The sequence below is a fragment of the Podarcis bocagei genome (genome assembly GCF_964188305.1).
Source record: "Podarcis bocagei genome assembly, chromosome: 16".
NCBI classification, from domain to species: domain Eukaryota; kingdom Metazoa; phylum Chordata; class Lepidosauria; order Squamata; family Lacertidae; genus Podarcis; species Podarcis bocagei.
The window spans coordinates 29952383-29968770 of NC_138142.1; the positions used below are offsets into that span (position 1 = coordinate 29952383).

Sequence of the window (16388 nt, forward strand, 5' to 3'; positions counted from 1 at the left end):
GCGCTTCCTGCTGCTGGGCGAAGCCGGAGAGGGCGGCGGCTGCTGCGACTTGACAAGGCGCTACCGGCCTCGAACCCGCGACCCGCAGGCGGCATCGACTCGCCGCCGCCGCCGCCATGGACAGCCAGGGCCGCCGCGTGGTGGTTTGTGACAACGGCACCGGGGTGAGCGTGCAAGCGCTGGCGGAAAGAGTGTGCCAGGGAGCTGGGCGTGGCGGGTGGGCGCGGCGGGGCATCGTCACCGCCTGTGCCAAGGGGCTAACGTGTGGATGTGCGAATGCGTTTGTGTAACACGTCCGAGTGTCACAGGGTTGCCTCCGAGAGCGCCCGACAATCGGGGCTTTGTTCCGATTTAGCCAGCTCCCTTTCTCTGCCGGGGATGAGCTCGCCTCGGATCTTGCCGCAACTCCCGGGGAAACCTTGGGCAGTATCAAGGTTTTGACCCACAATATTGGGGCTTGCCTCCCTTGCGAGGTTGTTGCAACCATGTAGCCGTTCGTGCAGATTTAGAAAGCGCTCGAGATTATGAAATGAAAGAACAAGAGCGCCTCTGAGGACGTGCAGAGCGCCCTGGAGACATCGCTGTCGAACCCCAGGAGGGCATTCGTTTTTGAGTTTTGTAGGGCCCACCACCTCGTCGCAAAATAGTATGGTTATCCCCAAATACATCTGGAAAGATGAAGCTGGTGGCCTTCCAGGGAAAGAGTGTAGCTTCTAGGCAGGGTGTTGTTGAACTACAGCTCCCAGCATGGCTGACCTTTGGCCATGCAGGTAGGAGCTTCACATTTAACCAGTGTACTCCTTGGGGGATAAAGGACTGGATTAGCTCAGCCAGATCAATTAGGGACCTGGATTTCACCCTGGAGTCTGTGATCCTCATTCTGTGACTGTGACATAATGACCTATTGTGTGAAAGCAGAATGTGAAGATCTCTAACCCCTTAAGCCAGGAGTTTAATGTGGCCCTGTAAACTTCTGTGTCCGGCCCTCAGGCCTCTCCCCAGGCCACACCCCTCACGGGCCTTGATTGAGTGCTTTTTCTGGTTTGAATGAACTTTGATAATGACTCTTGCCTGTCTGAATGAAGGACAGAAAGGAGTGTGTGTTAAAAACTAACCTATTGTAGAAAGGTAAAATTTACCATTTGTTGGTCTGCTTACTTTTGTCTCTGGCTTGTGACACCCCCCCCCCCATCAAAGGTTGCCCATTGTGGCCCTTGTCTTGGTCACAACTATCATTTGCTCCTCCAAACACAAATACTTTTCAGTGGAGTCAGTTCTGTATCTTTTGTTGTTGCTGCAATTTTTATAATTCAGTTTAAATTTAAGTGCAGGCCATACATTCAAGCTCTGAGCTGCCAGTTGTTGAGAAAGGAGTAGTCTAGAAGAGGAAGGTCGGCATCCATCTGTCTTTGGGGACAGTGGAGGAGTGTGCCTTCACAGATGGAGTCAAACCATTGGAGAGTTACAGCGCCTGCTGTGGCTGTAGAGACTGACAGGGGAGAGACATGTTTTGTTGCAGCTGGGGCAGACGAAGACATGCGGTTGTGCTGCTGCAGATGCCCCAGGGCGTTTCTTCTCTTCTGCGCTCCTCCCAGCAGTCATTCCTCCTCTGGTCACTGCTATGGATGTATGGCTTGACCGTATGTCTCCAGCACTGCGGTCATCTTGCAAGGGATTCCCACATGGCGAGATTGATGTTGCCAGCCTTCATGCCACATTTGCAGACATCTTTGTAATTCAGAGCTGGTCTGCCAACGGGCCTGGTGCCTGAAGCCAGCTCCCCATAGGAGATCCTGCCATCTTTCATTCTGTCGACATGACCAAGACAGTGTAGACCACAAACTAATACAGAAATTAGGCCTAATGGCGGGAATGGGGGTTAGATACACAGGAAATTCATTGGGGAACTGCACAGCTGTGGGAAAGTCCACATAGATACCCTTCTCCAAATTTGTTTATAAGTCTTTTAGGGCTTTAAAAAAAAACAGTTTGGAGATCAGAGCTGTAGAGCCTTAGGCTAAGGGATCCAGCTGTGGAGGGTGTAATTCAGCCTCTAGCAACCTGTGACTGCCAGATGTTCCAACTATACAACTTCCATCAGCCCCAGCTAAAGGTGGTTGCAATGTTTTAAGACTAGATACTCCTGTGAGATACTGTAGTTCCCTTGGTTAGAACATGGTGCTGATAATACCAAGGTTGTGGGTTCGATTTCCGTGTATTCCAGCATTGCAGGGGGTTAGACTAGATGACACTAGTCCCTTCCGACTCTACAATTCTATGATTTCCAAACATTTCAGGGGGATGATCGTGCTAGAAATGGTCTACCCAAGGTGCTGTTGAACCTGGAAACTGCTGTCCAAGGGGGAACATAGGAAGCTGCCATGTCCTGAGTCAGGCCCTTGGTCCATCTAGTTCAATACTGCCCGCACTGAATGGCAGCAGCTCTCCAGGGTTTCAAGCAAGGGACATTTCCTACCTGGAGATGCCAGGGATTGAGCTTTTCACACGCAAAACCTGGTGCTCTTACCACAGAGCTTTGGTCTTCCTCAGCTATATTTTCAAAAAAATTAAGCTGCATATTTCACAAGTGTTGCTACATGGCAAGGCCACTAAATAATTGACTTAGTGGGTGTGGGATAATGCTGTGAACACCCAGGTAAGGACGGTGACTCCAGCTCTCTCCATCCACGGTTTTAATCAGTTTCCAGCATGTCATGACACCCATATGCATACATAGGAAACGGACTGGTCTGTCTTTCTCGGTGTTCACTGTACTGACTGGCAGTGACACTCCAGAGTTTACCTGTAGATGCTGGGGATTGAATTTTGGACTGCAGGTGTTTTGTACTTTGAGCTTAGTAAGCAGCTGCTCTACCTTGGTAAAGGTAAAAAGGGACCCCTGACCATGAGGTCCAGTCGTGACCGACTCTGGGGTTGCGGCGCTCATCTCGCTTTATTGGCCGAGGGAGCCGGCGTACAGCTTCCGAGTCATGTGGCCAGCATGACTAAGCCGCTTCTGGCGAACCAGAGCAGCGCATGGAAACGCCGTTTACCTTCCCACCGGAGCGGTACCTATTTATCTACTAGCACTTTGACGTGCTTTCGAACTGCTAGGTTGGCAGCAGCAGGGACTGAGCAACGGGAGCTCACCCTGTTGCGGGGATTCGAACCGCCAACCTTCTGATTGGCAAGCCCTGGGCTCTGTGGTTTAGACCAGTGTTTCCCAACCACTGTTCCGCGGCACACTAGTGTGCCGCGAGATGTTGCCTGGTGTGCCGCGAGATGTTGCCTGGAGGGAGGCGGGCGAGTCGGGCGGCGAGAGGCGGGGCGACGGCAGCGAGGAGAGGCCGCCCAGCGCGGGGCTCTCGTCGTCTGCCTGCCTGGCTGCCTGTGAGCTCGGCAGGCAGCGCCTCCGTCCGCAGCGCCCACCTCGCGGCTCTCATTCCCTGCCCCTGCCAAAGCTCACCCAGCCAAGCCGCGCTCTCCTTCCTGCCTCGCTTTGCTGACTCCTCCCCCCCCCACCCCCAAAGCTTGGAGGTTCCCCGGCAAGGGGGAGGGGAAAAAATTAAAACTTACACTTTCGTGCGTCCCTCCCGGCGTGACGCTGTGCGCTGACGTCACGGGGCTGTAATGGTGGTGTGCCTCGAGATTTTTTTCATCAAACAAGTGTGCCTTTGCCCAAAAAAGGTTGGGAAACACTGGTTTAGACCACAGTGCCACCCGCGTCCCACTCTACCTCTGAGCTTCCACCGAACAGAAAGCAAGATTCCAGTGCTTGAGTTTCTAATGAAGGGCGGATTTAAATAACCCTGAAATCCCTGGGAGAAAAGGCTGGTCTCTGGCTGATTTAGCCCCTTTCACTTGGGCCGTTCCACGTGCTGCAGTCTTGCTGCTGGCAACACCCGACTGACCTGTAGCTCTCTCTGTCTTGCCTTGTGCCTGTGGGATTTCATACATGCAGATTTACCGGGAAGATTAAGCATAAATTAAGATTAACTGGCATGGATAACACAGCAGACAGTTCAATGTGCAAGATTCTTAGGCTTCTGGGAAATCTTCTGAAAGCCACATGCCAACTGGCCTGCAGGGCCAGAGACAAAAGTGGGCCATACTTTTGTGCTGTTGACTAGTTTCTACGCTAGTTTCAGTGACACTTTCCAGGCAGGAAAAACACTCGTGAAGCAGGGCCAGTGATGGATGTGGCCTACAGAGAGTTCTGAGGGCCAGATAGCGAGACATGGAGGGCCACATTTGGTGCTTTGACATGAGATATAAGCAGCCCTGGGTTGAGGTCCGCAGTATATTAATGTTCTCTTGAGGAGGCTATATAAGGTTTTTGGAAAGCAATGCATCCTTTGAGAAGTGTGGCAGGTTCTTTGGAGAGCATGCTGGGAGGGTGTGCGCACTTGCGCACGCACTGAGCTTTTCCAGCAATCTGGAAAAAGTTGCCTCTCAACGCAGCTTTGTCGGTGATTTGCAGCAAAGCCCTGTGGGTAACAAAGCCACCCCCACATGTCCTCTCAGCTTTCCATTGCTTTTTGTTCCCAAACCCACTTCATTCCCCCGCCTGCTGAACATAACTCAAAAGAAACTGGCTGGGAGATCAGTGTGCAGGGAGCCTACTTATTCCATGATCTGGCAGTTTTTAATTTCTAAACAGAAAATAAGAGAGAAAGAGAGGGGGAGGGGAAGTGTTTATAAACGTAGCGAGCTCTGCTTTATATTGAGTCAGGCTATTGATCCATGTAGCTCAGTATTGTCAACACTGACTGGCAGCAGCTCTCTAGGCAGCGGTGTCCCACAGCCCTATGTGGAGATGCCAAAGGGAATTGAACCTGGGAAAAACAGGGGGTCTTGTCAATGAGCTACGGGCCTTCCCCTAAGAGTAAGATTCCAGTCCTCATGGTTTTGAATAACAGGCTGATTTAGATAGGAAAATAGAATCATAGAACTGTTGAAGTGGACACAAGGGTCAGTGCAGCAGGAATCTCTTGCTCAACAAGGGGCTCGAATCCATGTTTTAATAAGATTAAAAGTCTCATAAGAAGCTGCTGCCTTGTACAGAATCAGACCATTGGTCTACCTAGTTCAGTGCTGTCTATGCAGAGTAGCAGTGTCTCTACAGGGTTCCAGGTGCAGAAACTTCCCCAGCCCTATATGGTGATGCTGGGGGTCGGACCTGTAATGCTCTGGATGAGGACTATGCTCTGTGGGAGGGTTGGCCTCCACCCTCTGACAAAGCTTTCTGCTTCTGTGTTGAATTTCTGGTTGAGAAATTTCAGCAGCCAAACCATTAGTTGCATAAAGGTTAATATAGAAACAGGAATTTAGGAAGCTGCCCTATACTGAGTCATTCCCTCATTCCATCTGGTTCAGTTTTGCCTACAGCAGGAGTTGCTTCTTGGACATGTGAGCACATTTCAAATTTTGGAGGGAGAGCAGGGGGCGCCTGTCACAAAATGGCTTCTGCGGAAGGGGCATGGCATAGCACAAAATGGCTGCCACGGGAAGTGTGGCAAAACGCAAAATTAGAAAGGCAGCCACCTCCAACAACCTTATGCTTACCAGCAGGGAAGTAAACTGTGTCCTGCTGGCACTGATTGCGGAGATAGCGCAATATTGATTTTTTACACACACACACACACACACACACACACACAATTGCTGTCTAAGAGCAATGGGGGCATTCCTCAGTAGCAGGGGAAATATAGAAGGTGGCTACACCACACCCTGATTTCACGGAAATCACTTAGAAGGCACCTGCACATTTTGTCCCATGACTTCCTAGGAGGGCTAGATACTTACTTTAAAAATAAAAATGGAAGCTCAGAATCTGGGGCACCTGCCCAGGGGCACCAGTGAAAGCTTTTTTGAGTATCACTGTGCCCATGGGTGCCAGGTTGGCGGCCCCTGATCTACAGTGACTGGAAGTAGATCTCTGGGGTTTCATGCAGGGGGCTCTTCCAGCCCTATGTGGAGATGCTGGAGACTGAACCTGAGGCTTTCTGCCTGCAAAAGAAGTGCTCTTTTGCTCAGCTGCGGCCCTTCCCCGCTCGTTTTTGTTGCCTGCATGGATTCAGGAGAGCTGCCATGGCAGCCAGAGGTAGTAGCCCTTGGTAGCAAAGTTCAGCAGGAGAAAGAGGCCTCCATGCTCCCGCCCTTCGTTTTGGGCCTGCAGATTTCTGGAGCTCTCGGTGTGCAAGCAACTTCCTTCTCGGTTGCCTGTTTGTTCTGCCGTGAGTCATATTTGGCCATTTCATTTCCTGCCTCTCCACTTCCCCCTTTGCAGTTTGGTTTCCTCAGTCTAGTCTGAGGGCACATTTCCCAGCCCAGAACCAGAGGCCTTTAGCAGGCTAGCAGAGCAGCTTCTCAGGCTGGCCTTTTCTCGCACACACACATACCCCCCCCCTTTAAAACCAGGGGTTGGCCACCTTTGGGGGCCAGTGGGCACAACTGGGATTTTGAGAAAGTACTATGGGTGCCTTGCAAAAACAGCTGCTGCGGAGCATGTTGCATAACACGAGCACATTGGAAAGGGGGGGGGGAGAGAAGGACCACTTTGCTGTTACAGCAGATGAATCTGAAGGGGTGTCCACCCTAGAACATTGTCTAGTCCTGTTGCGTCTGATGGGTTTCACTTGGTAATTCTCAAGGACATGGACAAGGTGCATAAAATATCTGAAGCACTGTTACAAGAAAGATGGAGCAATCTGGTTTCCTGCTGCTCTAGACAGTAGGACTCAAAGCAGTGGGTTTAAATTACCAGAAAGGAGATTCTGACTAAACATTAGGGAGAACTTTCTGATGGGAAGAGCTGTTTAACAGTGGAATGGGCTACCTCAGAAGGTAGTGGACTCTGTTTCATTACAGGTTTTTAAGCAGAGGGATGGCCATCTGTCAAGGATTCTTTTTCAGACATTCCTGGATTGCCCTACAGTTCTATGATTCGATGACTGTTGGCCATGCTGGCTAGGACTGAAGCATATCTCCAACACTCATATAAACTTGCCCTGTTCCATTAAAGATTCCCCTTCGTGAAGTTCTTTGGATTGTGATCCTCTTGCTAGTTGCGTGGGAAATGGGCTTGGTGCCGTGTCAGTTTTGCCAATAACTTTGGATGAATATGAAGCTTGGTAGCTTCCAGGTTAGATTACTGCAATGCATAGTGTATGAGACTGTGTTTTAAAGGGTGCTCAGAAAATGCAGTTACTTCAAACCCCCGCTGTTAGGCGATGAAAATTATCAAGGGAATGGAGCAATGTCCCTGTGAGTTGGGGTGTGTGTGTGAACAACACTTTAAAAATAAAGGGCTAAAAGGAAAAATGTATTCTGGAGTGTAGTGTGTAGAAAACTGATAGAGATAAGTTTTGCTCCATCTCTGATAATCCTAGAACTCGGAGGCAGCAGAAGTATTGGCAACGCAGAGAGGCAGAATAGTGGAACCGCAAAGTCCCCAGTTTGAAAATTGTGGTTGCTGCTTATTTGCATCATAAGCCAGCCTTAAGGAAGCCACCTTTGCACTCCCAAATACATTACGGTGATGGTAATACTACTGACCTCCCTCACAAGGTTGTTGTAAGAATGAACTTAAATAATAATGCCCACAAAGGAGTCCTATAGAACCAACCCTTTTCCTACATCCCTGGCTCCCCTACCCACTGTGTCATTCTTCCATGCTTGAATTACTCTCAACCATTGTTTTTCTCCCCCCCCCCCCCATTTTCCCTGCAGTTTGTAAAATGTGGCTTTGCTGGGTCAAACTTCCCGGAGCACATCTTCCCAGCTCTGGTGGGCCGCCCTATCATCCGCTCCACCGCCAAAGTTGGCAACATTGAGATCAAGGTGAGTAGCATCTGTGGGCCTCAGATCTCGGTGTGTGTGGTGAGGCCAGTCAAATGCGGTTGGGGGTGGAGGGCTGTTTTTTATTCTGTAATGGATAAGGTGGGGAACCAATGGCCCTCAGCCTAATTTCACGTGGCCCTCAGCATTTCAGATGTTAGGGACCCACTCTTGCTCTCTAGGCTTCTGCTCTAGGTATTGCTTCCTCTTCTGTTTCATGTGTTTGCAAGAGGTAGAGAAACAGCTGTGCAAGAACTCGCCTTATTAAATATCTCCCAGGACAACAACATACACACACAAGGAACTCATAAGTCACTTACTCTCAGCAGGTAGAAATATCATAACTAGACACTGGAAGGACCTATCAGGAGTGAACATAGACCACTGGTACCAAAAAATAACGGGAAAGTTACTAGAAAAGTTAACCAACAAACTCAAACTAGCACGAGGACAAGGACCTCAGTGTGGTTCCTTTATTACATATGCAACACTATCCCCTCCAACTGCATACAAATCAATACGGCTCACCTGACCCAACCACCTAGCCTTCCTTCCTCACACAAATGAACCACACCGCAATCAACTAAACACAACCAACCAAGCTTGGGAACCCCTAACCTCTCACAATAGCAATAAAAATAAATAAATACGCAAATGTGATGCTGACACAACTCCCCCTATACTAAGAACAGGCAATAGAATGAAAGAACAATTTCCCCAGTCCATCTCCCCCTCCCTTTGCCCCCAACTGCAAGATGTCGATGACAAAAATGTTTTGCACCAAACGCAAACCATCTTGTGAAAAAGACTTAAGAATTGAAAGTCAAGACAATAGATGTAACGTTCCCTGTTTATCTGTTTGCTTTGTAACACAACCCCCCCCAATAAAAACTATTTTTTTAAAAGAGAGGAAAAAAGAAACAGCTGAGCAATTGCAGAGTGCTTAGAAAGCCTGCAGGCCCTCCATTGGAAAAAATGTTCCCCAGCCCTGCCATAAAGTTACTGAGAGGCCCTGGAAGCTTCGAATACTGTATAGAATTTTTAGCACTCCTGAGAGTGTGTGTAACTACAGTTACTACAACTGGCGGAAGTGGCATATAACTCACCCACTGCAAGAACAGTATTGGAGTTAAAGTCACCCTGAGGGTTTGTATGCTTGTTTATATGGTCCAACAATCTAACTCCACACTGTTAGTTGGAGTTTGATACCTGTTTGTGTGAAGGGAGCCCAAGTTTTGGCCATGATCTGAAGGCTGATTATGCTCTGTGATGACATGGCATGGGGGCTCATGTATTGCACACGCAGGTGTATAGCTGTAGCCCAGCAGCATAACTATTTACTTATTTATTTAACTTTATATGCCACTTGATTGTAAAAAGCAGCAAAATCAAGAAAAGCAGCAAAATCAAGAAAAAAATGACAAGCATACTTTAAAACATACAAAACAAAAAACATACAAAACACTAAAACAGATTAACATACTTAACATACAAAACATACAAAACACTAAAACACACAAAAACATACAAAACACTAAAATAGATTAAGATTACCTCAGCTTTCTAGGTGTCTGGGTAGGCCTGACTAAACAAAAACATCTTTAGCAGGTCTGAAAAGAGTACATGGAAGGTTCCTGCTTCCTCTCAATAGGCAGGGAGTTCCCAAGTTGCAGGCGCTGCCACGTCAAATGATCAAGTTCTTACAAATGCGGATATTATGTGTCACCTGTGGCAGGGCCAATTCCACCAATTGGCACGGTCGAGTGGGCACATGGGGGCGGGGTAAGGTGATCTCATAGGTGAGCCGGCCCCAAGTTGTTAGAATTGAATTTTGTTTCTCTTTCCCGTGCCAGGACCTCATGGTGGGAGATGAAGCCAGCGAGTTGCGCTCTATGCTGGAGGTGAACTACCCCATGGAGAACGGGATTGTGCGCAACTGGGACGACATGAAGTACTTATGGGACTACACCTTTGGGCCCGAGAAGCTCAATGTCGACCCCCGCAACTGCAAGATCCTGCTTACCGAGCCCCCCATGAACCCCACCAAGAACCGGGAGAAGATCATTGAGGTAGGTGGGATGCTATTAGCAGAGGAGCTTTGGAGAAGCCGGGGTCCCAGAGCAGGGGTGTGAGAAATGAGTTCATCAAACCGTCCCTGCAAGATGTGAGGCTGGATCAGTGTGATGGGATCTGTTGTGGCAGGAGCGAGATAGGCCGCAGAGTTTTGTAAGCTCCTTGAGGCAGGGTCCTGGGTCCTCTTGTATACTTTATAATAATATAAAAAATAAGGAAACCTGGGGAGAGGTTGGGTAACTTGTGTTCTGTAAGTGGGGCTGGTCTTGGTGGCTATTGAAATACAGTGGTACCTCAGGTTAAGTACTTAATTCGTTCCGGAGATCCGTACTTAACCTGAAACTGTTCTTAACCTGAAGCACCACTTTAGCTAATGGGGCCTCCCGCTGCCGCCATGCCTCCACCGCACGATTTCTGTTCTCATCCTGAAGCAAAGTTCTTAACCTGAGGTACTATTTCTGGGTTAGCGGAGTTTGTAACCTGAAGCGTCTGTAACCTGAAGCGTACGTAACCCGAGGTACCACTGTATGGACTTGGGAATAGCCAGGAATTCTAGGGGTGGCTGAGACTTGTAGAGCGAATGCTCATTGCCCATTTCCCCTTGCAACACAGGTGATGTTTGAGACATACCAGTTTGAAGGAGTCTATATCGCTATCCAGGCAGTGCTGACCCTCTACGCCCAAGGTAAGTCGGAGGCTGGGGTGTGTGATGGGAGAGGCCAGGAGTTAAGCAATGGTATGGTATTAATGCATGTTAAATCTTTTGGAAGACCCACATGTTTTATTGTTTAAGAGAGACATTGTATTAATTCCCAATCTGTGTCCTGTTAATCATAAAGGGGACGCAGGTGGCGCTGTGGTCTAAACCACAGAGCCTCTTGGGCTTGCCTATCAGAAGGTCGGCAATTCAAATCCCCGGGATGGAGTGAGCTCCCGTTGCTCTATCTCAGCTCCTGCCAACTTAGCAGTTGGAAAGCACACCAGTGCAAGTAAATAAATAGGTAGCACTGCGGCCGGAAGGTAAACGGTATTTCTGTGCGCTCTGGCACTCGTCACAGTGTTCTGTTGCTCTAGAACATGGGTAGGCAAACTAAGGCTCGGGGCCCAGATCCGGCCCAATCGCCTTCTCAATCCGGCCCGCGGATATTCCGGGAATTAGCGTGTTTTTACATGAGCAGAATGTGCTTTTATTTAAAATGCATCTCTGGGTTATTTGTGGGGCATAGGAATTTATTTTTTTTGGGGGGGGGGAAATAAACAAATTCCTATGCCCCACAAATAACCCAGAGATGCATTTTAAATAAAAGCACACATTCTACTCATGTAAAAACACCAGGCAGGCCCCACAAATAACCCAGAGATGCATTTTAAATAAAATGACATATCCTACTCATGTAAAAACACGCTGATTCCCAGACTGTCCACGGGCTGGATTTAGAAAGTGATTGGGCCAGATCCGGCCCCTGGGCCTTAGTTTGCCTACCCATGATCTAAATCAATGTTGTCTGCAATGGACATCAGCTCTCTGGGTGTTTCAGGTAGGAGACTGGGAGAGATGTCATTGGGGATTGAATCTGGGCGTTATACATGAACAGCCTGCACACTACCACTGAACTATGATATTTAATTTAATGAAAGTATGGGCTGGCATGTTGATGATGATGTTGTGTGGACCCCATGTAAAACTGCATACAAAGGCTGCTGAGATTGCAATATAAGCCCCTAGCAAGAAGCACTTTTAGAAGTGAAAATTTGTCTCACTCATTCACCTGGTTGGTATCAGTTCCTGTTGGTATCCAGCTTCCTTTGAAAAGTCTGCACTGAGTGTACTTTCCCTCCCCATAACAGTTTGTAACTGGTGAATTTATTCATGACCACAATGTTCCAGATCCTTTTCTTCTCTCGATCTGTTGTTGGCTTGCAAGCTGTTTTCAAAGGTTTTGCTAGCAGAGTTCGCGCTGCAGTTAGCAAATGCTGCCAACTCTTCAAATAAAAGAAATTCTGGTATCTGGGCAGGCCCAGGGGAGGAGGCTGCTGGGGTTCCCCCCACCCCCATGTCAGAGTGTGAAGCCTGGCTAGTTAGGGCATTAGACAAGATTGTTGTGTATATATAAAAAAATAGATATAACAGATTTAAAGTCAAATTGTTTGCTGCTATATAGGAAATTAATGTATACATATTTATATATTTTTCAAGCAAACATTTAAACATTTAAAGCTGAGATTTTAGAGATAATTAGTAATATATTTATCTAGGGAAAAATGATGTTTAACATATTAATATATGTATATTTAAAGATAAATTGTAATACCAAGAGTCTGCATTGCCATTCAGTACAAAGAGACTGCGGAACAAAATGGTTTTATAGAGCTGGGTGTGTCTTGATTGGCTGGCAAGGTCAGCTGGCTTGTCTTCAGGCCAGTACATATTTTGATTCCTGCTTAGACTTTTGTTTAACACACACACACACAAAAAAAAAAACAAAAAAAAAACAAAACCCGGTTCAATTCTTGCCTCTTCCATGAACTCCAAAGGTGGCCTTAGGCAATCTAAAATTATCTCAGCTTTGGCCTTCTCTCTGAAGCTTGGGGATAATACGGTGGTACATCGGGTTACATATGCTTCAGGTTACAGACTCCGCTAACCCAGAAATAGAGCTTCAGGTTAAGAACTTTGCTTCAGGATAAGAACAGAAATTGTGCTCCGGCAGCGCAGTGGCAGCAGAAGGCCCCATTAGCTAAAGTGGTGCTTCAGGTTAAGAACAGTTTCAGGTTAAGAGCGGACCTCCGGAACGAATTAAGTACTTAACCCGAGGTACCACTGTAATTCTCTTTTATGGCCACCTTGCAGGGTTGTTGTAAAAATTAGATACACACACACTGTGTGAAGAGGTTTGTACACTTTGAAAATGCTACTGAAACAGTCTGTTGCCATAATTAATATGAAAACCCTTTTTCAGGCCTTCTCACAGGCGTGGTGGTAGACTCTGGGGACGGTGTCACCCACATCTGCCCAGTCTACGAGGGCTTCTCCTTGCCCCACCTCACCCGTCGGCTGGACATAGCGGGGCGTGACATCACACGCTACCTCATCAAGGTGAGGGCTGCAGAGGCCGTCACTGGCTTTCTTCCCCTAGGTGGGGGGATGCTACATAGGGCATCAAAGAAATGAGTGAGCAGGATCTGCTGAAACCCTTTCGTGAAGCTGGAGCACCTGTGTATCAGCAAGTAGGGAGCGACTGTATCAAAATACTGCTGTGTAACCTCACCTCCTAACAGGAGGTGCTCCTGTTCAGAATATCAGCCCTCCAGGACTCCCCCACTGGCGTACTAATATAAGCTAGGCCATTTCACACAAACACACCACCCATCATGTTCCATTTGTAGCCAGTACTTAACATTCCACAGCTACAGACATGCTCAGTCCTCCTCCTGTTGTTTTTGAGGATGTATTTCAAAAACCTGCTTCCCCCTTGGGCCCTTGTAGGGGGGTTGGACTAGATCAGAGCTTTCTAAACTGTGTCATGCCATGTCTGTCGGCTGCAGTCTGTTGGTGTTTTGCGTGAACACTCCCAGCACTCTGCTTGTGGCTGGAAAGGGGTTTGTTTAACCTCCGGTTTGCTAGTAAAACGGAATTACTGTGTCACAAAAAGAGGCACATCTAAAAAGTGTGTCGCCAACATGGAAAGTTTGGAAAACTAGAGGATCCTCATAGTTCCAACTCTTCAAATCTATATGATGCCAATTTTGTTGGCACTCACTACTATGAGTATGCTATTGGCGGGAGCTGTACTGCTCTGCTGCCTCTCTGTGTGGAGGTTTTATATTTCTAGCTATCCTATATACTAATAGTGAACACAGTTCTCCAAAAGTGTGGATCTTTGTTTATCTTCATTGGAAAGTGGATCCTTCCAACCCCTCTCCCTTTTCCATTTCCCCCCATTTTTCTTTTGCAACTGGCATTTTGTGGCTATTGAGCCTGCCCAAATCTCACTGGGCTGGATGGGGTGTTGTTGGTTTTTTTGGCCAGGGGTGGGGAGGTGCATTGCCTCCTTAGTTTTACCCCCCCCCCCCATCTTTCACACTGGCCTAGTTTTGTTTCTATTTCTCCTAACTTGACTAATTTAACTATAATGGAGTGTGTTACGAATTGACAGTGTCAGAGACCATTATTTCCTAAGTACAGAAACTTTTGCCTTCTTGTTATCAACACTTTCCTTCTTGAACACCTTCCTTGCTGGAAAAAGATAGGTTTAGAATTGTGTGTTTGTTACACAGAGGCTGTGCCTATACTTTTGTGGGGTGTGTGTATGTGCCTCCACCCTCTCTCAAGAAGGCAAGTAAATACGCCCCATTTATTTATTTAGTTTCTAGGAATGTGAGATGGGCAGAGTGCTTCAGGGGTGAGTGTGCGCGCGCTTAGCAATCCTTGACAGAAGCTTTTCAGCACCTTCGCCATGAAATATTCCCAGGATGCTTTGCAAGGGGTGGGTGGAAGCCATTAGCAATGACAGCTGATACAATGCAACTGGTGGTTTTGGGCTTTGCCCATTGTCTCCCTGCTTTGACAGCTCTTGTTGCTGCGTGGATATGCCTTTAACCACTCGGCTGACTTTGAGACGGTCAGGATGATGAAGGAGAAGCTGTGCTACGTCGGCTACAACATTGAGCAGGAGCAAAAGCTAGCTCAAGAGACGACCGTGCTCGTGGAGTCCTATACGGTAATTATTAGCTGAGTGATTAATTACTGTTGGCGGGATTTCTTGCCTGTCCTTCACCATAAGAGCCCTAGGATGAGTTCCAAGAATGTTAACTGTATAAAATATTGCAACCAGTTTAAATGAGTTAAAAGGATAGGATTGGTCCTAAAGCATATATATAACTTGGTTGTCAAAGCCCAGAGCATCTCAATGCATCTCAGCATGCTACAAAAACTGTAGAACGAGTGTGTCTGACCCATCTCTGTTCGGGAGAGAATTCCACAGTTTAAGGGCTGCCCCAGGGGATGTCCCGAGCCATGCCACCCCCTGCTCTGAAATTGATAAATATAAATTTATCTATTTAAAATTTCTATACAGTGGTACTTTGGTTCTCAAACTTAATCTGTTCTGGAAGTCCGTTTGACTTCCAAAGCGTTCTGAAAACAAGGCACGCAGTAATGCAAAATGGATTAATCCGTTCCAGGCTTTTGAAAACAACTCCTAAAACAACAATTTAATATGAATTAACAGTCACACATCACACAATCAATCAGTCAGTCAGTCAGTCAGTCAATCAATCAATCAATCAATCAATCAGTAGCTGAGCTAGGTTCCACACAGTCACAATAACAAATTAACCCAAAAAGCCACAAAAACAAAAACACAAAATAAGTAGCAAAAATAAAAGCGCCAAAGATAAGCTCGAAATATCACCTCCATGTTGCGTGGGTGCTCGGGACTCGCCAGCTGACAGACCTCAACGTATCACTCAAAACAGAAGTGTGGCACTCAGAACGGAGCATGTTTGGCTTCCAAAAAATGTTCACAAACTGGAAGGCTTACTTCCAGGTTTGTGGCGTTTGAGTTCCGATTTGTTTGACAACTAAGCTGTTCAAAAACCAAGGTACCACTGTAGTTAAAAAGTATTTCTAAACCACTCAATGTTCTAAGATCTCTAAGCGGCATATAAAATTTACAGTATAAAACCCAGTCAAAACAGTATTACAAAAGCAGGAATTCAGGAATCACAAAGTGCAATCTTAGGAATCAGGGAAAGCCCAGGCTAAAGGATGTGTTTTTACAGGAAGCTTGTTCATGTAACCAGGGGTGGGAAATGCCCGTTCTCAAGTCACTGCCCTGTTGTCCATGAGGAAAATTTCCCCAGATGATTTCCGTGACCTTACAGGTCGAATGAATGGAACGAGGAGCAGAGAAAGGGGAAGATCATGTTTGCAAAGTGATTGTGGCAGGGGCCGTAAATTAGATCAGGAGTGGAAGTGGGGGCAAATGTGACTTTTCAGGCTCCTCCATCTGGTCCTGGAGCCTCTTCCCTCCATGAATGTTTTTGCCTGGCTGGAATGTGTCTTTGGTCTCTGCTCATGCCTCTTTCTTCCCCTGGCTGGAAGGCAGAGGAGGGGGGCATGCCCCACAGCCTACTAGTGTCACCCTTTCTTGTTTCGCCCCCACAGCTTCCGGATGGACGGGTGATCAAAGTCGGGGGCGAGCGCTTTGAGGCCCCTGAGGCCCTGTTCCAGCCCCATCTCATCAACGTGGAAGGAGTTGGTGTGGCTGAGCTCCTCTTCAACACCATCCAGGCAGCAGATATCGACACCCGGTGAGGGGGGCGTTGCCCAGGAGGATGTGGGGGGCATCTCTAGAGATTAACGTGGGACAGACTTTAGGAATATGTTTCTGAATTGACCCGAATGTGGGTGATGGGGCTTGTCAGCCTGGGAAAGTAGCCCATCTAAGAGAAGGAAAACTCTGATCCTAAGC

General features: G+C 47.5%; 1 protein-coding gene across 1 annotated transcript in view; it reads left to right on the forward strand.

Annotated features, from left to right (window-relative positions):
* The window catches only part of ACTR2 (actin related protein 2), a 20376-nt gene continuing 3988 nt past the window's right edge, over positions 1-16388 (forward strand). Inside the window, exons 1-7 of the mRNA XM_081174211.1 lie at positions 1-164; positions 7732-7842; positions 9693-9908; positions 10525-10597; positions 12873-13009; positions 14484-14633; positions 16082-16227. Coding sequence (XP_081030337.1) covers positions 117-164; positions 7732-7842; positions 9693-9908; positions 10525-10597; positions 12873-13009; positions 14484-14633; positions 16082-16227 — 881 coding nt within the window. The 5' untranslated portion in view covers positions 1-116. The remainder of the gene's footprint in view (positions 165-7731; positions 7843-9692; positions 9909-10524; positions 10598-12872; positions 13010-14483; positions 14634-16081; positions 16228-16388) is intronic.